Source organism: Lygodium microphyllum, chromosome 5 (genome assembly GCF_053477565.2).
Source record: "Lygodium microphyllum isolate KBCC chromosome 5, Lygodium_microphyllum_v1.1.10, whole genome shotgun sequence".
Classification (NCBI taxonomy): domain Eukaryota; kingdom Viridiplantae; phylum Streptophyta; class Polypodiopsida; order Schizaeales; family Lygodiaceae; genus Lygodium; species Lygodium microphyllum.
In genome coordinates this window covers 94,674,438-94,695,124 of record NC_141139.1, presented here as the reverse complement: position 1 = coordinate 94,695,124, position 20,687 = coordinate 94,674,438, and the positions used below count along the sequence as shown (strand labels likewise).

The 20,687-nt window shown below is 40.0% G+C and overlaps 1 protein-coding gene across 5 annotated transcripts in view; it reads left to right on the top strand.

Moving 5' to 3' along the window:
- RAD51C (RAS associated with diabetes protein 51C) overlaps positions 1 to 20,687 on the top strand; it is a 67,752-nt gene that overhangs the window by 27,298 nt on the left and 19,767 nt on the right. For all 5 annotated transcript variants that reach the window (XM_087678158.1, XM_087678157.1, XM_087678161.1 and 2 more), the window contains one exon: positions 17,064 to 17,195. In XM_087678158.1, coding sequence (XP_087534284.1) covers positions 17,064 to 17,195 — 132 coding nt within the window. The remainder of the gene's footprint in view (positions 1 to 17,063; positions 17,196 to 20,687) is intronic.

Genomic DNA, 20,687 nt, shown 5'->3' with positions numbered 1-20,687 from the left:
TAGAAGCCCGCCACCTAGTGGCAACTTGTGGATATGGCTCCCTATGCTCCTTGCTTCTCAAACAAATTGTAAATATGAGGGAAATTGGAAAGCCTCTCCACCATCTTCTTTTAAGAAGCCTGTTGGATAGCATCAAAGTTCAGATGACCATAACAAGCATGCCAAAGCAGCCCAAGCGCGTGGTAAGACCTTGTACCTAAGGTTATGAGTATATAAAGCCCACCCTTGTGGGACCCTATCCAAAGAACTGCACTTGTAGAAGCATCCTCCATTGTTACCACATCTCGTGTAAAGACTATGCGGGTAACAAGTTGTGTAAGATCATAAATAGATAAGAGGTTAAAGCCTAAATCTGGTACATAGAGGACTTTGGCCAAAGAAGATTGTTTGTCCGGCAATAAAGGAATAGTCCCCGCTCCTTGAACGGAAATTGTATAGTTGTCACCAATGGTGACACTGTCCCCTTTGACACTCATGTCTTGAAGCCAATCTTGTCTGTAGGTCATCAGAGAAGAGGCCCTGCTATCCATGAGCCAAGGTTTCTCCTTAGCGAAAGAAGCACGAGTTGTATCCTCCTTGGCAAAGACATGCACAAAGATAGACTGTGTCATAGTGGGGGTGGCCTTTGGATCCTTTGCATCCTTCTCCTTTGGCTTCAAATGGGGATACTTTTGTCAACACTTCTCCTTGGGGTAAGTATTCTTCCCATTGTGTGGGTACTTTGGCTTCTTCTCCTTAGCTTATGCCTTCTTCTTCTTCCCTCCACTTGTACGTGCAGTAAATGCCTTGGTGGAGCCAGAACCTCCTTCCATAAGAATGTCTTGCAGGTCCTTGATGTGATAAGGCTGGTATAGAAGACATCGAATCGAGGAGGTGCCATGAGGATGTGAAATTTTATGGCTTTGCTTAGCATTTGATTAAAAGTTAATCAAATGTGCTAACGTGACTTGCACATGTGAGGTGTAAGTTAATTAATTCATAGTATGGGATCCAAGACCCCGAGATATTAGTTGGTGTCAAAGGCAAAAGTTGTAATAAGTTATGCTTGACAAATACTAGGTGGTATTCGGTGTCATTTTGGACCTAGAACAATTTATTGGCTGCTAATCTCAGTAGTGACATTAGAGACTAGGCATTAATTAATTAATTAATGCTGTCTAATGGTCAATAATTGCTCAAGAATGCTTTGAAGAGAAAATGACCCATCCATTTTAATTATTGACTAGTGAAATTAATTTTTTGAGCATTAGAAAAATTATTGAATTAATTTTTAGAATTAATATTTTAGAAATTAAATTAATAAGTCGAAAAATAGGATTAGAAGATTGCCACTTAGCAAAACTTATCCATATAAGTGTCAAAAACGTTTTTAGGGGCTGATGGAAGTTTATTTCAGCCATTGTGAGAGAGGAGGAGATTGTTAGAGAGCAAGGAGAGGTTGCTGATGTGATTTGCAGCCACCAAGGATCTGTCCTACAGCATGTGATAGCAGTTTGAAGCCCTCCAAGAGCAGGTGACAGTAGCCTAAGGTCCTTTTGGTGTAGATGATAGTATACAAGAGAGGGCATCAGTCTTTATGGTTGTCCTAAGCTGTAGGTGACAACTTCCATGGCTATTTGAGCAGGGCAGCAATTGCTTGTGAGCATTCCTTGCAATGAAACTCTAAAATTTCTCTCTCTACAGCATTTTATCGCATTTCCCAGTCATCTCTTAAGTTATCTCAACATTTTGGAGTATCAATTTCGGTGGCCAACAGGGCGTCCAATGTCCAAGATTAAAGTGGTAAAGTGTGCATTTTCAGTATATGTGAATTTTATGCTTGCTGTAATTAGTACTTAATCAGGTTATTTACCACCCTATCCAAGGAGAAAGGTTGCTTTCATGGTTCCATCGTCGGGATAGTATCAATTCCCTTGACTTGGTGGGCTCGAGGCACCTGATTCAAGACCAGAAGCTTTGCTCTAGTATTGAAATTGCATTGAATTGAGCATTATAGCAAGAATGCCTTAAGATAGTGAGATGGGATTAAGGAAGGATGACGCCTCTTGATCTGAAACTTCACAAAGTGTTAGGAAAAATGCAATGCTTGATCTTGGACGAGGCACGTAGCATGGACAACAAGCTAATAATGTTGGTTTAGACAAAAAATGTGGGTCCGCCTAGGCCTTCAGAAGTTGATGATCAGCAAATAAGAGGAAGAGGAATTTGATGACTAGTTTAAAGATCGACTGAGCATAACAGTTGAAATGTTCATGCAAGAGGAAGAGGAATTTAATGACTAGTTTAAAGATTGGCTGAGGATAACAATTGAAATATTCATGCAATTGGGAAATGATCCTCAATTTATGTGCTTTTTGAACCTCTGAAAGGAGGGTAGTAAAGGCAGCTTTGGGATAGCAAGATTCATGGAAGGAAGAGCCAATACGGCAACATGATGTTCCAAATGTGGATAGTGAGCATAAGAAAATGATGCTAGTATGAAGAAATGCTCTAAATGCAAAGTATGTCAAAGCACAAATTGATAACGTAGAACATAGTTAGGGTTAGGGTAACTTAGAGACAATGAACACAATGAATAATGAATTGAATGACTATTAAATATATAATGTTGATGTAGTAAACACACTATGCAGTGAATACTGAACCTCGAACTCTTGTATCTATGGGATCAAGGTAGAGGTTATGAGCTTGAGAGTGTGTTGTACTTCGAACGGATCCCAAAATGTAGTAAGGCAGGCTTCGTGTGTCGAACAATAGCAAATGTAGCTAGAGAGGTTGGATTTGATGCAGTCAGGTAGTGAGGAGAGAGACTAAAAGCGTAGGTACTTGAGGAGAGAGAAAAACTGTAGTAAGTTGATGATGATGTGATAGGTTGGCAGTAGTAAAAATGTAGGCATGAGGACGTGGTAGATTGATGGTAGCAAAAGCACAGGTATGACGATGAGGCAGTCCATGCAGTAGTTGTAGATCACAAGCGCAGTAGTTCAATAGTTCGCCAATTGTAGACGGTGTGATTGATTCGCAAACGCAACAGAAATTGACGTAGATTGTGCGATGGAGGCTGAAAGTAGGTGCTAGACTGATGTAGACAGCATTGGGCATCTTTGGATGAGATATTCTCCTTGAACAAGGTATGGGTAGCAAAGTTAAAGGGCTTGAAACTTGTAAAAACGAGATTGAGGAAGAGTGGTGGGCTGCATGCCTATTTATAGAAAGTTTGGGGCACCCAAATTAGGGTTTTGCACGTGGGACACAAAACTCTCTTGAATCATGTTTTTTTAAAAATAATGAGGTTTCTTATTAATTAAGTGTGTTTTGGGGCTGTTTAAATCGGACTAATGCACTTTTAGCTCAACAACTAGTGGGGCAATTGATGCATATGCAAGGCCAACTTGGAAGTACTAATCCAATGTTTTTTGGATAGTAGGACATGTATGCAATTATAGGGCAGGTAGGTTACTTTGATGGTGGTATTAGTTTTCATGCTATGGTGGGGTTAGGGACCACATACGTTGATGCATGACACAACTCCTTATCATATGTAGCAACCAATGCATGGTGTGCAAGGCCCAATGTATTCGAGTATGGCTGGTAATATACATAACTCCATGTATAACAATGTTGGCATGGTGCTGGGGCATAGTGGCAAGTTTAGCAATGTATATATGCAAGCCAGTGTGTTTGGGACTCATGATATTGATGTTGGTCATGCAAATGCATTGTATAGTGCTGGTCATGAGAAAAAATGCAGCTAGTAATGTATGCGATGTATGGTAAAATGTATCTTGATATGGCTGGTAGTATGCAAATTCCTATACACAGTCACATTGCAATGGTCCAAAGTGTGCAAACAATAATGTTTCCTAATGCATTTGGTACTCCTAGCTTGTTAGGTACACATGAAGGGCTAGTCAACTGTTAAGTTTGAATTGCAGCAATGTGAAAGTATAAAGCATCGCAATGATTTCAGGAGAAAAAAGGCCTACTACCTAGTGGAGGTTTTAAGGCAAGTAAAGTTAGAGGTAAAGTTTCCATATGCTTCTTGGTGGAGCTTTAGCATTGTTTTATCAATAGATGCAAAGTGGATGGAAAAGGATGACTTGGTAGACCATCCTCAGTTGTTGCAACTTTACCAAGATGCCTTTTAGTTAGAGCCGACTTCAAGCTTAGTTAGGTTCAGTAGAGCAGGGTTTCGGAGCATTGCCTAATGCTCAAGGGGGAGGTAGCACTTCCACTTCGCCAGTTGTGAACAACTCTCTTATGTAGTGGATGTGGGATGTATTCGATGTGCATCCAAGGTATTGTGCTAATAGTATGGTTGCCATGAGGTCACTACTCAGTGTACTAGTCACTGTGAGATGCATGCAAATGAGTATGAGTTTCACCCAGGCACTGAAACTATACTTTTTCATGAGTTTTATGATTCGTTTGGCATGAGTTTTTGCCTCAGTTTTGAGACAAAAATTTTGATTAGTTTCAGCTCAATTTTTAATTAGTTTGAGAACTGTTTATAGTCACTTTTGGGATCAGTTTTGCATTAGTCTTTGCATTAGTTACTGATCAGTTTTTGCAATCAGTTTGTGATCAAATTGGGATCATGTTTGTACTAGTTTGTCAAATCAGCAAGTGATCGTTTCATGATGAGATTATACTGAGTTTTCAATGGTCTACAACTGGTCCCATGGACAACAATATGTTAGTAAATGCCATTGACGATTTTAGCTATGGTTTGGCATGTTAGTAAATGTCATTGACGATTTTAGCCATGGTTTATGTTGAATTAATGCTTTTCTACGGTTGATAGTCAGAACAGTTGAGAAACGTGAGTCATGGATGCATCCAATGGGTTTCTAGCAAAAGTTCTAGACCGATTTTCAGTTTTATGTTATGTATATGCTGGTTGGAAATTTTCAGCAAGTTTGAGGCATATGACATGGTTGAATAATAGTGGCCAATGTTGTGATTGCGATGCCTTATGGAAATTCCAGTGCAGTATGCTTTTTCTTTGGCACAATATAGTGTAATCAAGGATGATTAAAAGCTAATCAAATGTGCTAATGTGACTTGCACATGTGAGGTGCAAGCTAATTAATTCACAGTGTGGGATCTAAGACCTTGAGATATTAGTTGGTGCCAAAGGCAAAAGTTGCAATAAGTTATGCTTGATAAGTACTAGGTGGTATCTAGTGTCAGTTTGAACCTAGATCAATTTATTAGCCACTAATGTCAGGGGTGACATTGGAGACTAGGCATTAATTAATTAATTAAATGCTAGTCTAATGGTCAATAATTGCTCAAGAATACTTGGAAGACAAATTATCCTAGCCAATTTAATTATTGGCCAATAGAATTAATTTTTTGAGCACTAGAATAATTATTAAATTAATTTTCAGAATTGATATTCTTAAAAATAATTCAAGTAAGCTCGATAATGTTGAAAAATTGAATTAGAAGGCTATCCCTTGGCAAAACTTGCCCATGCAAGTAGAAAAAACATTTTTGGGGGTTTGGTGAAAGTTTATTTCAGCTATAATGAGAGAGAATAAGATTGTTGGAGAGCAAGAAGAGATTGCTGATGTGATTTGTAGCCACTGTGGATTTGTCCAACAGCATGTGACAAGAGTTTGGAGCCCTCTAGGAGCAGGTGACAACAATCCAAGGTTCTTTTAGTGTAGATGATAGCATATAGGAGGGGACATCAGTCTTTTTGGTGGTCCTAAGATGTAGGTTGACAGTCTCCATGGCAAGGCAGCAGTAGCTTTTCAGCATTTCTTGCAATGAAACTCTAAAGTTTCTCTCTCTATAGCATTCTCTCTCATTTCCTAGCCTTCTCTTAAGTTATCTCAACATTTTCCAGTAATTTGAGCCATTAGAAAAAGAGATTTTTGTTAATCTTTTTGGTGGTCCTAAGCTGTAGGTTGATAGCCTCCATGGCAAGGTAGCAGTAGCTTTTCAGCATTTCTTGCAATGAAACTCTAAAATTTCTCTCTGTATAGCATTCTCTCTCATTTCCTAGCCATCTCTTAAGTTATCTCAACATTTTTCAGTAATTTGAGCCATTAGAAAAAGAGATTTCTGTCAATCTTTGCTCTAAACCCTAATTTATAGCAAAAATTAGGGTTTAACAACCACCTTGGGATGCATGGCCTAACACTTGAATTCGAGTATTTGAAATTGAGGAATTTCAGGAAGATTCAAGAGGCCAATCAGCCAGATTTGGGATTGAATTTGTCTTTCAAGGAGTAAAGTAAAGATCAATTCCCAAGTAAACCAAGGGGCAAATTGGTTCGGAGGCTTGTTGGTCAGTTGTAATAACAAGAGGCACTTAGATTAGTGGAGGAGATTAGAGGATCTCAGTTTTACTTTTTTCATTTGCAATATAAGATAAAGAAATACCGCAAGGGGCGTCAGTTTTGGGGGCCAACAAGGTGTCCAATGTCCAAGATTAAAGTGGTGGAATGTGCATTCTCAGTTTATGTGAATTTCATGCTTGCTATAATTAGTACTTAATTAGGTTACCTGAGTCAAAAGGATCATAGCCATGTCTTTAGAGGATATCGTTCGACCAAGAGAGGCAAGCTCATCCCTCATGTTTTCCATCTTAGTGATATGCTCCTTTATAGAGGAGTCATTAAGAGTGAGCATCCATAACTTCTTCTCTAGGAAAATCTTGTGGACAAACATCTTGTGTTGATACAAAGACACAAGCTTTTTCCACACTTTTGCAACGGTCTTAAACGTGTGAACATGCACAAGGATAGAATCTTGCAAACTCATAAAGAGAAAGTATTTGACTTGAGAGTTGAGCTGATCCCACAAGGCGACATGGTCCCTAGAAGTCCCATTTGTTGGATCCTCTTTAGGACGGGGGATAGAATCAGAAACAAGGTCCCAAAGATTAAAGGTGTCGAGTATGCACTCCACTTTACACGATCACAAGAAATAGTTCAAACCATCTAGTTTGTCTTCTTTGGGTAATGAAGGTACGAAAGGCACTTGCACTAAGAGTATCAAGGACAACATCTTCACTTCGGATGGAGTCTTCTGTGATAGATGAATAGAAGGGAGATGGTTGTGAATAGGAGACTCCTCCCGTTGTCGGAGGGGTTTTTGTCGAAAGGTTGAATCCACCGAGGATCAGAAGTAGAAGGAAGTAGAGATAGGAGATGGAAGAGAAGATAGAGAATACCCAAGTGGTAAACACGACAAAAACAAATCACAATGAATTGAATCAATATGTATTGAAAGAACCTGGAATCTTTGTACTACTCAGAAGCAATTTCCAAGCATTAGTTCTCCTAGAGCTCCTTCGTAGACCAAAAACGTGGATTAGAAAAATCAGCTCTTTCTCTACTGTCTGGAACCCAAATCTAATGGCTCCGTTGGCTCCGAAAGGGGGGTAAAACCCCAGGACACATGGTCACGGATCTCCCAGATCACTCCTTCTTTCTTCAGTTCAATCTACAGTTTTCAGCCTGTTTACAGCGATCGCGACGGGCGCGATTTCGTCAATCTGTCTTTTTTATAAAAAATCTTCTAATTGGCTGAAAAAGCAACTAGCTTTTTGCATGCCATCCTAATCTAGAAGCTTTTTCTAACTTTTTCGGATTTTTACAATAAATAATATAAAAAATAGACTAAAATTATCCAAAAATCTAGTATTTTTGGATAATCCATGCAACTCACAGGAGTACTAATGGCTCAGATCACATTGACTCTCTAGATCAATAGAGAAGTCGGATGATGATGCATTCCATACTTTTTTCACAATGTGTCCTCATAACATCACGACACCGTCGATGATAATCGCATCTCTGCTCAGAGGAGTGTCCGGAGAGAAGCTCCTCCTTCGAGTCATTAAACCTTGTAAACTGATAAGACATCTTGGATTATGCAATCACCCAAAAATTTGTGTATGAATGGAAATGATGCGGTGAACCAAAGGCAGTCAGCTACAATGTTTGTAGATGTGCCATTAGTACTCAGAAAGCTTTCACTTGTTTGTAGAAGGGGGTTGCTTGCACGAGGGTACTATTACCACCACCAACAAATTTGTATTTTCAGCCAAATGCAGGGAAGGAGGGGCCGTTTGATGCTTGTATACTGTTGCCTTGCCCTATATGTTGCTGCCACCTAGCTTGTAAGGGATATTGCCTAGTTGCCAAGATTGTGAACGGGGCACATGACCTCCAGTAGGGGGCTATGTTTGCAGCAAACGCAAGCTGGAAATCTACATTTAATGTGTTGCTCCCCCGCGAAGATTAGCTGAGAGAGAGAGAGAGAGAGAGAGCAGAAAATGAAGAATATTGCAATGATGGAAGAAGAATGCTCATACAATGGGGATGGACTGATCAGTCTTTGCATGCAGGCCACAATGTCAATGAGGGCACCAAATCAGGCTGATGATGATGGTAGCACCATGCATGGAGTGTCAGAGTGTGCACTTGTAAATGAAGGATTGAAGATTGAAGAGTGTGTGTTTCCCAAGTGGGGGGGGTTGGCTAAAAATAGCTAGAAATGCCCAAATTTGGCCAACTTGCACTAGTCAATGGTAAAAAAGCTGCCTGACCAGCATTTAATGTTGGTCACTTGGAAGAAAATGTTGACAAAATAGGGGAAGGCCATGATAAAATCCTAGATAACAAGGACAATGTCTGGTAGGTAGAGGTAATCGGTAGAAAGGAGAAACTAGCCTAGGAATGCATGCAGGAAGTTGATGATTGAAGAAAATGCACCTAGAATTGCTAGAGCTCCTATATCTCTATTAGACTTTGACAAGAGCTCACAACTAGGAGATAAAAAACTGACGTGACTAACACTCGGCATTCTACTAGTGGTGGATATTGTTTCTTTTTGGGCCGTTCATGCATTTCATGGCTTAGTAAGAAACAACCTAGAGTGGCTACCTCGTCTTGTAGTACATGGCAGTCTTCATAGTAACAATTGAATATCTATGGTTGCGTAGATTGTTAGCTGATCTACAAGTTTTGTTGGAGGGTCAAGTAGCACGAAATTGTGTGCTTCATGCTTGCACAAAAACACATTGAGATTTACTACCATTATGTTAGAGAGAGATCTTATGTAGGTGAGATCAGCTTGATGTATGTTCCCACACAAGAAAACGTTGCAGACATTTTCACCAAGGCTTTACCACGTGAGAAGTTTGAGGCTTTTTGCAAGGCCTTGAACTTATTACCCTTCGGTGGTTGATGATCCTGGTACTTCATCACATTGACTTTGCAAGGAGATGTTATAATTTACCAATTCTAGGCAGTGTCCAATGTAATTTGTGTGGTGTGGACACTTTTAAAGTGTAAAGTGTGGTGTGTCTAGGACTTTAAATGTGGTGACACTAGGCTCTAGAGTTAAGTTAATCCAACTGTAGTTAGGGTGTGGGAGTTTGGTTAGGTCAACTTAGATCTTAGTTGTAATTTGCGCTTTCATTCTATGTCATGCAATTATGAGCTAGTATATTCTCTTGAGCTCACACTATCTATTATTCATCGTCTCTCATTTCTCTCTCCTCCATAGCCAACTGATTCCCACGAAAATGACCACTTGCTGCTACACATTCACATTCTTGATGCTTTCAATGGTCCAAGAAGCATTATTCATAAAGACAACTCTAGTTAGGGTGTGGGCGTTTGGTAAGGTCAACTTAGACCTTAGTTGTAGTTTGTACTTTCATTCTATGTCATGCAATTATTTGCTAGTACATTCTCTTGAGCTCACATTATCTATTGTTCATCATCTCTCATCTCTCTCTCCTCCATAGCCAACTGATTCTCACGAAAATGACCACTTGCTATTACACATACACATTCTTGATGCTTTCAATGGTCTAAGAAGCATTATTCGCAAAGACAACTCCGCCCTTTGGTGCATTTTGCAAAGAAATGAATATATGTTGCATAAGGTGTGCACTTAGAAGCTTTAGTGTCAAAGTACCACCCATTCTAAGAGTTTATTTGTTGACATACAAGATGCATGTGCTCAGGGATCATAGCTAAATTTGAGCATTAGAAGCTTGAGTTTTGTCCCCTAGCTTCCACTCTATAGTGGGTTGATATGGACCCAGACAGGATGGTCGACCTCAATAATCTTACATATTGATAAGCTAGACCCTATGACGCTCTTATATTACTTGATCAATCACAACTCAAAAATCATGATTAATTAGTGTGTTGTGTAGGGATCACTTCGTTAGTTACGAACCATGACTGGTTCGTTACAAAGTAGAGTCCATGGCTGTTTTGCCTTAGAACATTGAAAATCTTCAACCTTGGGATCCTCATATTTGACATGCTTAACATTTTTGAAAATGTATCTACAAAGATTAGACAAGGTTGCTAGTAGAACATGGCTAAATCACCTAGGATGATTTCATGCATAGGGCACCCTCTTTCTTATGGAGCTAAAGACCTTCTATTGCTGCCAGGTGGTAGCTTCTTGCATGTGACGATGCCTTGTTTTCCAACATTAAAAATGTCTAAACACTCTGTAGTCTCCCTTATGTTGGGCTAGTATGTGCAAGAAAACTCTAAGTCTGCTGCAGCTTTGAGGAAAAGAGGGCAATTACAGTAAAATTAGCCCAAGCCTAAATATCTAAATTATATAAGCCCCCAGAAGGGTTTCTTTCTCCTCCTCCTCTGAGATTTTGATGCTATTGATACGATCGTATTTAATTGAAGTGTCTGTTGCAGGGTTAGAAGCATTCACCTCACCCAGAATGTTGGGTGTAAAGGCCCCTTCGCTATTCCCGTGTATATATATTTACTTGTACATGTGACCGCACCCTTGTGGGTGTAAGTGTACCGTACCCTAAGTATAAATACATTCTTTTGTTCTTTGTGTGTACCACATTGTTACACACCCATCTTGAGTCTCTACTCTCTCTGCACACTCTTTATTGTTGAATACACCTCCTTTATCTCACACACTATGTGGGCACTTCCGCTTGTCCTTCAAATTGGTATCAGAGCTGCGACAAGAGTGTGCGTGCTTCTCGAGGGCTGTACGGGTCAGTCTTTGCGTGTGCACGTGAGGCGACAGGCAAGTTGTCACTTTTGTGTGCGAGGAGACCACATGCGTGATCAATCAGCATCAGCTCGGACCAACAACAGTTTGCATGACTGTAGGCATGACCTGTCGGGATCAGTTTGGCAGTCAGTTTTTGACCAAAGGCAAGCAGTGACCAGGCACAGGTCACGAGTGGGCAGTGGGCGTCACGGTTGGTAGGGGCAGGTCATGAGTAGGCCAGGGGAGGTCACGGGAGGCTATTGCCAGAATTGTGAAACATTTTTGACACGATTAAGGCAGCTTTTGTCATTTTTTTAAATATACATGATTTTATTTCCTGCAAGATGGCCCCTGCTCATTGACGGGGGTTCGCACGCATAAACACAATGCTTAGATTTGTACCAGAAAATTTGGGGCTTTTCCCAAATTTTATGCTATTTATGTGAAATAGTGACATTTGACTCAGAAATTGCAGACATTGTGCGCATTTGCTTAAAAAATTTGGGGCTTTTCATATAGAAGTGAAATTTTTCTCAGCTGAGCCAATTTCATTGAAATTTGTGCACATTTGGATCCTAAAATTTGAGGGCTTGCAGAATTTGTGAAATTTCTGCAACATTATCTTGTATTTGACACTTAGGATGATGTATTAATGCAATTGGGGTAGAGTTATTGCAAAAGTTTGGGGCTTTTCACATCAGTGATATACTTTGAGCTGATTTGTGCTTTGACAATGTAATTACAGCAAATTCACTGTTGAGTGGGAGAAATTTGGATTTGGGATGTATTAAATGTTGTAAAAGGGCAGCTTCTCTTGGTACATGTATTGCTGAATGCTCATTACGCAGTGAAATAGTGGTACATACGACACTTGGGTTATTGCATTAGGGCGTTATGGTGATGTATTATTGAAGTGGGAATTGTCATTTATGCATATGTATTGGATTTGGTTCATGTACATGCTGTAATCAGCTCTTGGGACTGAAATTGCAGCAAAATATTTGCTTCTTGGGATACCTTTGGAAGTACAAGTGTGTGTACTTGCTGTTATATTCAGCAACCTTGCTATTGGCTGAAAGTATTCAGCATTTTATTGCAGTTTTTTATTCCTAAAAACAGTTGGCAGTGCATCTACATCTGACACAAAGAATCTTTTCAAGATTCGTAAATTTAACGGCAATGGCTTTGATATTTTGAAAGATTGTATGTAGGGTATACTTTTTTGAAGGATTGTGATGATGCCTTGGCAGAATATAAGCTTGTTGCTTTGTTAGATGAGGATTGGGCTAAAATGAATAAGAAAGCCATTACTTACATCAAAATGGCAGTCTTAGATGATATCTTGGTTGATATCAAGGGACTCACCTTTGGTTATGCAGTTTGGGAGAAACTCAAGGCTACATGTGAGAATAGGACTCGTGTCAATCAGGTATAGCTCATGTGAAAATTGGTCAACTTGAAGCTTGATGAGTCTGAGTCCACCTCAAAACATTTAAATGCATTCATTGTATTTTGAGTCAGTTATATAGGATGCATGCTTGTTGGCTTTTGATCCTAAGTTGAAGGCTATTTTTTTACTCATGACTTTGCTCGATTCATGGGAAGCATTGGTTGTGTCATTTAGCAACAACCCCAACTTGACATTTAATGGTGTACGTGGTTTTATTCTCAACGAGGAGATTAGATGCAAGGTAAGTGGGGAAAACAGTGGATTAGTCTACAATGTGAGAGGACGAATTGAAAAGAGGTCAAATGTTGCAAATAAAAATAAAAATCGCAGCAAAAGCAAGGAAAAACAGCAAGATGTCACTTGCTATCAATGTGGACACAAAGGGCATAAAAAGCTTGATTGCAGGTACTAAAAGGAGCAAAAACGCAAGTAGGCTAATGTAAAAGGCAAAAAGAATGACAAGGATAGCAACTCTACCCCTAAAGAAATAGGGAAGGAAAATGTGGTATCTAATGTTGTTATTGAGGAGATAGAAGAAGATAACGATGCTGATTTGTTGGTTGCATCTTCAGATCCACATGCTTTGACAGTGGAAGACATGTATATCACTAAAAGGGATGTGATAGATGCTTTGTTTGCTCATGATGGTTTGTCACAATAATGGATTGTTGACAGTGGTGCTTCATTTCATGTAACTCCATCTTTGGAGTGTTTTTTTTCTTATGTAGCCGGTAGCCTTGGGAAAGTCTACCTAGGGAATAACTATGCATGTGATATTGTAGGAATAGACACTATACACTTGGCTCTTGAAAATGGTCAGGAATTGATTATTCATGATGTTAGGTACATACTTGGCATTAAAAAGAGCTTGCTTTCTTTTGGGCAGTTTGTTGGACAGTTAGACAGTAGGGGTGGAAGATACAAAAAGGATCTATGCTAGTCACTAGAGGTGGTAAAAATAGAACTCTATATTATCTTCACTGCAAGGTATTTCTTGGAAAGTTTGTTGTAGTTGCAGAAGTGCAATCATGCATGGAGTTATGGCACAAGTATCTTGGACACATGAGCCAAAAGGGTTTACATGCATTTTTTTCACTTGGAAAAGTTGATGTGAAAAAACTCAAAGCTTGACTTTTTCAATGATTGTGTTTTGGGAAAACATATAAAGAGTTCATACTCTCATGGAGCCTCTAGGAAGCATGAATTTTGAATTTAGTCTATTTTGATGTATGTACCATGCCAATAAAAACTCATAGTGGTTTTCGTTATTTTGTGTCTTTTATTGATAACCATTCTAAAAAGCTATGCGTTTACTTGGTTAAGCAGAAAAGCAAGGCATTGGACGTCCTTAAAAGGTTTTATGCATTTGTTAGTACTCAAAAGGGCTTAAAACTAAAATGCATAAGAACAGACAATGGTGAAGAGTATGTATCTAAAGAATTCAATCAGTTTTGTGATGTCTATGGGATTAAACAGGAGCTTACAACTCCTTATAATCTGTCATCTAATGGTATGGTTGAGCGAATGGATAACACTTGATGTGATAAGATTCGATGCATGCTGTCCATAGCTAATCTCCCACAATCATTTTGCGAAGAGGCACTTAAAACTATGGTGCATATTTGCAACCAATCTCCACATCGTGTACGTGAAAGTGGTATCCCTGAAGAGGTTTGGGTTATGGAGATGAAGGCGAAATGGGCTATAGAGTTTGGGTTCTAAGCATGAAAAAGGTACTATGCAATTGAAATGTGGTATTTAATGAGTCAAAGCTATTGAAAAATGCCACATTTAGTGATTCAGACAAAAAAAAGTAAAATTTCAGCATGAGCATCCACTTGGATTGCCATCAACCATTGAAAATTCAGCTTCATTTGATGTTGGTTTTGATAATCAACGTATCATTATCGAGCTAGATGACAATGGGCAGCAAAGGGATGTTGAAAATCAGCTTGGGCAACAAAATCAGCATGCTGAAAATGAATTACAGCAGCCTGAAAATGTATTACAGCAACCTGAAAATGCAGTTCAACAACCAAATAATGAGGTCATTGACATTTCTTTGGATGCGAATCCATTACCTGATAACACAAATCATTGGGTGAGAAGGTCTACATGTGTTAGCAGACCTATACAGAGGTTTGATCCCTCTTTGGACTGCATTTTACTCACAGATGATGATTAGTCTCTCATATATAAAGAGGCATTATCATGTGAGTTATATTAAAAGTGGGAGCTAGCTATATTGGAAGAAATGAAATCTTTATGTCAGAATGATTTTTGGGATTTGGTTCTATTGCCCAAAGATAGGAAAGCTATTCCTAACAAATGGGTCTATAAAATCAAGTGTGTGGATGGCAAACCCAAATACAAAGCAAGGCTTATGGCTAAGGGTTATACACAAAGAAAGGGGATTGACTTTCAGGAAGTCTTTTCACTTGTTGAAAAAATGGCCACTCTTCGGGTATTGTTTGCTATGTAGCATCTATGAATCATGAACTTGATCAGATATGGATGTTAGAATTGCATTCTTGCATGGTGATTTAGAAGAAGAGCTGTACATGAAATAGCCAGGGGGACTTTGTTATGCCAAGGAAGGAGCATTTGGTGTGTAGGCTTAAGAGAAGCTTGTATGGTTTAAAACAGGCTCCTAGACAGTGATATAAAAAATTTGATGCTTTCATGCTCTCACATGGGCTTAAAAGAATCAATGGAGATCACTACTTATATATAAAGAAGGCTGATGATGGAAGTCTTATAATCCTTGTGTTTTATGTGGATGATATGCTTATTGCTGGTAAGCATAAAAGCTAGGTTAATGCACTAAAAAGATAACGGAATTCAATCTTTTCCATGAAGGACTTGGGTGCAATCGAACACATTTTGAGCATGCGTGTGATGAGAGATAGAGAGCAGTAGCTCTTATCTCACAAGAAAAGTACATCAGCAAAGTACTTGATTGTTTTTCTATGGCAGATGCTAAGCCACTTGGTGTTCCTTTACCACCATATCTTAAGCTTAGCAAAGCAGATTGCCCTAAAGATGATAAGGCAGCCAGCTTTATGAAGGGTGTTCCTTATGCTTCAGCTTGTGGGTTAGTTATGTATGCTATGGTTGCCACTAGACCTGACATTGCTCATGCAGTGGGAGTTGTGAGCAGGTTTATATTAAATCTTGGCAAAGCACATTGGGAGGTAGTGAAATGCATCTTCGGGTACCTTAAAGGCATACAAAGAAAATGTATTTGCTATGGAAAGGGTACGTTAGATTTGCAGGGATATTGTGATGTAGACATGGTAGGTGACTTGGATACTTGCAAGTCTACTAGTGGGTACATATTTACCTTAATTGGTGGGGCCATTTCTTAGTTTACAAAAAATAGCACTTTCTACCATTGAGGCTGAATATATCTCAGCCATTGAAGCTTTGAAAGAAGATGTTTGACTTGGTTGTTTGGTCAAGGAATTTGGGCTGCCCACCAAAACACCTATACTTGGATGTGATAGCCAGAGTACTGTATGCCTAGCTAAGAATGCCATGTTTCATGCATGTACCAAACATATTGATGTGCAGTGTCTCTTTATCAAACAGGTTCTAGATGATTGTCTAGTCACACTGACTAAGATCAAAACACAAGATAACCGTGTAGATATTCTCACTAAGAGTCTTGCAAAGGTTCAACATGAGCATTGCATTCGACTAGTGGGAGTTGGGTAAAGGTTTGCTTAGGACCTTTAAGTGGGAGGTTGTTGGGTGTAAAGGCCCCATTTGCTACTCCCGTGTGTATATATTTACTTGTACATGTGGCCGCACCCTTGTGGGTGAATGTACCGTACCCTAATTATAAATACATTCTTTTATTCTTTGTGTGTACCACATTGGTACACACCCATCTCGAGTCTCCACTCTCTCTGCACACTCTCTAGTGCTGAATACACCTCCTTTGTCTTGCACACTACCTGGGCACTTCCGCTCACCCTTCACAGAAAGCTAGTTGTTGGCTACACGATTTCTACCTCATAAACCTTATCAGCTCAATCACCAAAAGGGCTAAATAATTCTCTGGCATGTGTTGTATAATGCTTAAATGCTATGCAACAGTCTTCAAAAAGGCTATTAGTTGTTATCAGATGTTGCAGAAAATGCTAAAGAGTGCTTCAAGGTATGCACAAACCTCTAAGACAGGCAGTCGGCCTGCAAAAGTCTGATGCTGACCTGTGAGCAGCTTAGAGGTTCCATTGATGTGGTTTTGAAGCTCTCTACACGTTTCTTCATAAAGTTTAAATCCAACTTCATCTACAGTCCATTATTGTCTTTCACTATATTTATTTTCAGAATCAACTTCTGAGAAGTCAGTGAGTCCTCCGTCAGGAGTTCTAGCATAGGCCAAGCTTCTGCATTTGCAGATTCTCTACAGGTAAGTGGTTTCTATTTAGGGCAGGGCACCACAAAAAGAGAGGCTGACTTGGTTTATAGTAAGGGTTTGTTTTTAATTAATCTTAAATATTATGCATAAGAATGTGGTTAATAGTTGGTTACTATTGGGATATTTTTTCCATATCATGACTGTTTGATGGATTGATTTTTGCCTCAGGTTAAACTTGTGGTTCTTGATAGCATCACATTTCATTTCCGTCATGGATTTGAAGACATGTCTGCAAGGACTCGCATACTTGGTGGCATGGCCCAAAAGCTCATGCATTTGGCCGATATTCATGATGTAGCAGTAAGCTTTCTGTATTGAAAAAACAACTTGCACATGGGTCTGCACCTACCTGTGATTCTGTCACTTCCCATAACACTACTGTAGTAATATGGTAACTGTTCGTTGAACTACTAAGGCAAAGCATTGGAAGTGATGTGTGGTGACGTTAGCTTCTGTTAATTTTGTGAACTTGAGAACAGTCTCCTACTTTTGCTCTCAAATGGATACAAACTTCCATGAAAAATTAGTTTACTACTTACAGGTGAATTGACTGTGTCTCAAGGTAACTGCTATCTTGGATTTGTATGCATATGATGCAAATTGTCTTTACATAGGCTTGTAAAGTTCATGACATGCTTAAACCTGCTAGATGAGCTGCTTTTGCATGTTTCTGTGCAATGTTAGAGAAGACCTTGTTTAACCTTGAGACATATAGGAAACAAGGACCAAAGGCAAAGTTTGTTGTAGATAGTGTACTGTACATGTGATAGTTAAGTGGGGATATTCCTTATGAAACTTAATGAACAGGAGCTGTGGAACGGGCTGTTTGGCATGACACGTTTGGCATTTTCTTAGTTTAATGGCAGCGGAAAAGTTACTTCATGGAACATATGGGTTTTTTGAATTTCCAATTGTTTGGGATACAGTAATATACTCATTCAGAGAATTAGCACAAATAGAACAATCAGAAAGATAGGCCTGCTCCCTTGCAACTATGAGTGGTTGGTTTGGATTGAAGATGCAAGGGCCTCCAGATGTGCAGTTTGCTGATGACACAACATTTCACTTAAGGGGTGCTACAGCAATTTTGGGTGATTACAGAGACTTTCAGTGTGGTATTAAGGGAGTTCATACAAGAGACTTCCTGTGTAACATTAAGGCCATTCATACAAGTGATTTCCTGTTTGGCATTAAGGGCGTTCATACAAGAGACTTCCTGTGTGCCGTTAAGGGCATTCATACGAGTGATTTCCTGTTTGGTATTAAGGGCATTCATATAAGTGTTATGGATGGTGGGCTTGACTCTCATCCACCTTGAGTATGCCGATCAATGAGTTTTAATGGGTTATTTTAGGGACTCCAATTCAAAGTAGGGGTGTTATTTTGGGATAGCAGTTGTGGAGCGACATAAAGCTTTGGCATTCGAATTGTCATAGGTCATGCATTTGCTAGGTGGATACCTTTTTATGCAGCCATTTCTTTGAGATAAGACACACCCCTGCATGCTATGAGGAACTTCAAGTAAACATAAAAAGGCCAGCTAAGGCGAGAGAAGCTTTGTCTATGATTGTTCATTGTTTAAACCAAAGAGAGGGAGACCTTGAGGCTTGTTCATTTGACATGTGAAAGCACGACGTTATTGTGGAAACTAATTTTTCAAAGCCTCATATTGGGAGCAGCCTTTGAACAGGTATTTGTGATGGCCACAAGGGAGGGCCACAAGAGAGGATTTATCTTGGGATCTCCTGAAAGGTGTAAAAAGGTAAAACATGCTACACAATGCATGGTGTTTCCCTTGAAAAGGGGCTTATAAATACAAGTGTCCACTTCCAAGTGTACCAAACATAAACACAATGTGTATGCAACATTGCAAAGGGAGTATGCAAGTACAAAAGCAATCATGTAACAAGGTCCACTCTAGTGATGCCCTTGCAAGGATCTCATGCAACGAGTGCCCTTTTACAAAAAGTATGAATCTTTCATGCACAAGTAGGAGGGGAAGTTGACGAAGAAGTATACATAAATGACAAACCAAACCTTGTAAGCATAATGGAGAAGAGGCAATCCTCCTCCTTCCAAGTTGATGTTGATGGTGGAAGAAGAGTTGAGACCCGCTCCCCTAACTCAATGCCAAGGGAGGATGACATATACCGATACTATCATGCAAGCGTTGGAGCCTCGGTTGATTGACTACTTTTGTGAGGAGGTCAACATGTTTTGTGTGGATGTGACAAATTGGAGTCGAAGAGTCCCCAACTCAACATGCTCTTTGGAAAAGTAGAAGTGCATCCCCACATGCCTTGTCTTGGAGGATACAATTGGGCTTCGTACAATGGTGATGACACTTCGGTTGTTGATGAGGGTGGGTTTAGGGGAGTCAAGAGGAACATGCATCTCAATGAGGAGGGACCAAAGGTAGATTGCCTTCTAGGTGGCATCATAGAGAGCTCTATACTTAGTGGAGATGACTCTCCATGCTCCTCACATAAGTATGAGCTTAATCTTTGTCTTCTAGATGGAGAAGTCAATGCCCGAGAATTTCTCAATTGTAATGCCATATCTCGACATCCTGATGGTAGATGCCATGGAGAGAGCTCAAATTGAAAAAGGCATCAAATTTTGATGAAGAAATTTAAAGAACGTAGGCTTAGATTTGAAAAGCCCCAATTTTATTGGGTGGATGACGAGAAAATTTGATAAAAATAAAAAATTCTCAATTTCGTGTGAACTGCCCCTTAGTTTGGAGGGTCAATGGATGGGTTGAACCACTTTTGTGTGCAGGCAGGGCAGTTAGCATGTTGACGTGGCATCAAGGTGGAGTGAGGCGACACAAGAGCAGGATGAGCATCGAGGCAGTCCAAATGTCACAGCAGTTCAGAGAGGCGATGTAGGCATTGAACAGTTGACACAACGCAGGTCATGTGGCGCAGGATGTGACTATTGCAAGATGCCTTTCTGCTGTCATGCTTGGAGCAGGCAACTGTAGGAGCTGGTTGTCTCCCTCTTCTTCTTCTTCTTCTTCTTCAGGCAGAGGTGACACCATTCCAGGGAAGGCTGCTGCAGGTGGGAGCTAGGAAGGAGATGCTTGTAGCAGCTGGTATCGCTGGACAGGGACGACAGGAAATGGAGCAATTAGGTAGGATATTGATGGGGCCATTGGCGCATACAGGGCTGCGTGCTTAGCAATGCTCAGCTAGTGGAATTTCTGCTCTGATACCACTGTTGGGTATGGGGCTCATGAAGATGGACTGGCAGGCTATGGAGGGTGAAGCTCCGAGAGAGAGAGAGAGAGAGAGAGAGAGAGAGTACACATTTACGAAAAAAAAAAGAGAGAGAGTACACAACAAGCTGAACAGATTGATGTGCTAGTTTGTGATGAACTACTAGTGATAGGGCCTGAATATATAGGCTGAGGTATCCACCTACACCTTTGACCCTTATTAACTACTAAGTGGTGTAAAAGGTGTTTACACCTAAACATGCACTTTTACACACAATAATGTGTGTTCACACATGGGAATAAATGAATCCAACATGTGTGGAAATAGGGGAGATGGGGGCGAGATCGTACCAATGCTGTGAGGGTAGAGGAGGCTAAAGACATGTTCATGTTGAGAGGTTCGACGGAAGAGATGGCCTATATTAGAGGGCACGAGATTGGGAGGGGGCCGTGCAAAGCTAGAAGAGGGAAGAGGCAGGCTGTTGGGTGGCTGGTGTTGGGAATAAAGGGCTCATCGTGCCTTTTATGGTGTTCGGATGTGCATGCACCCTTACACTTGTACTTTATATATA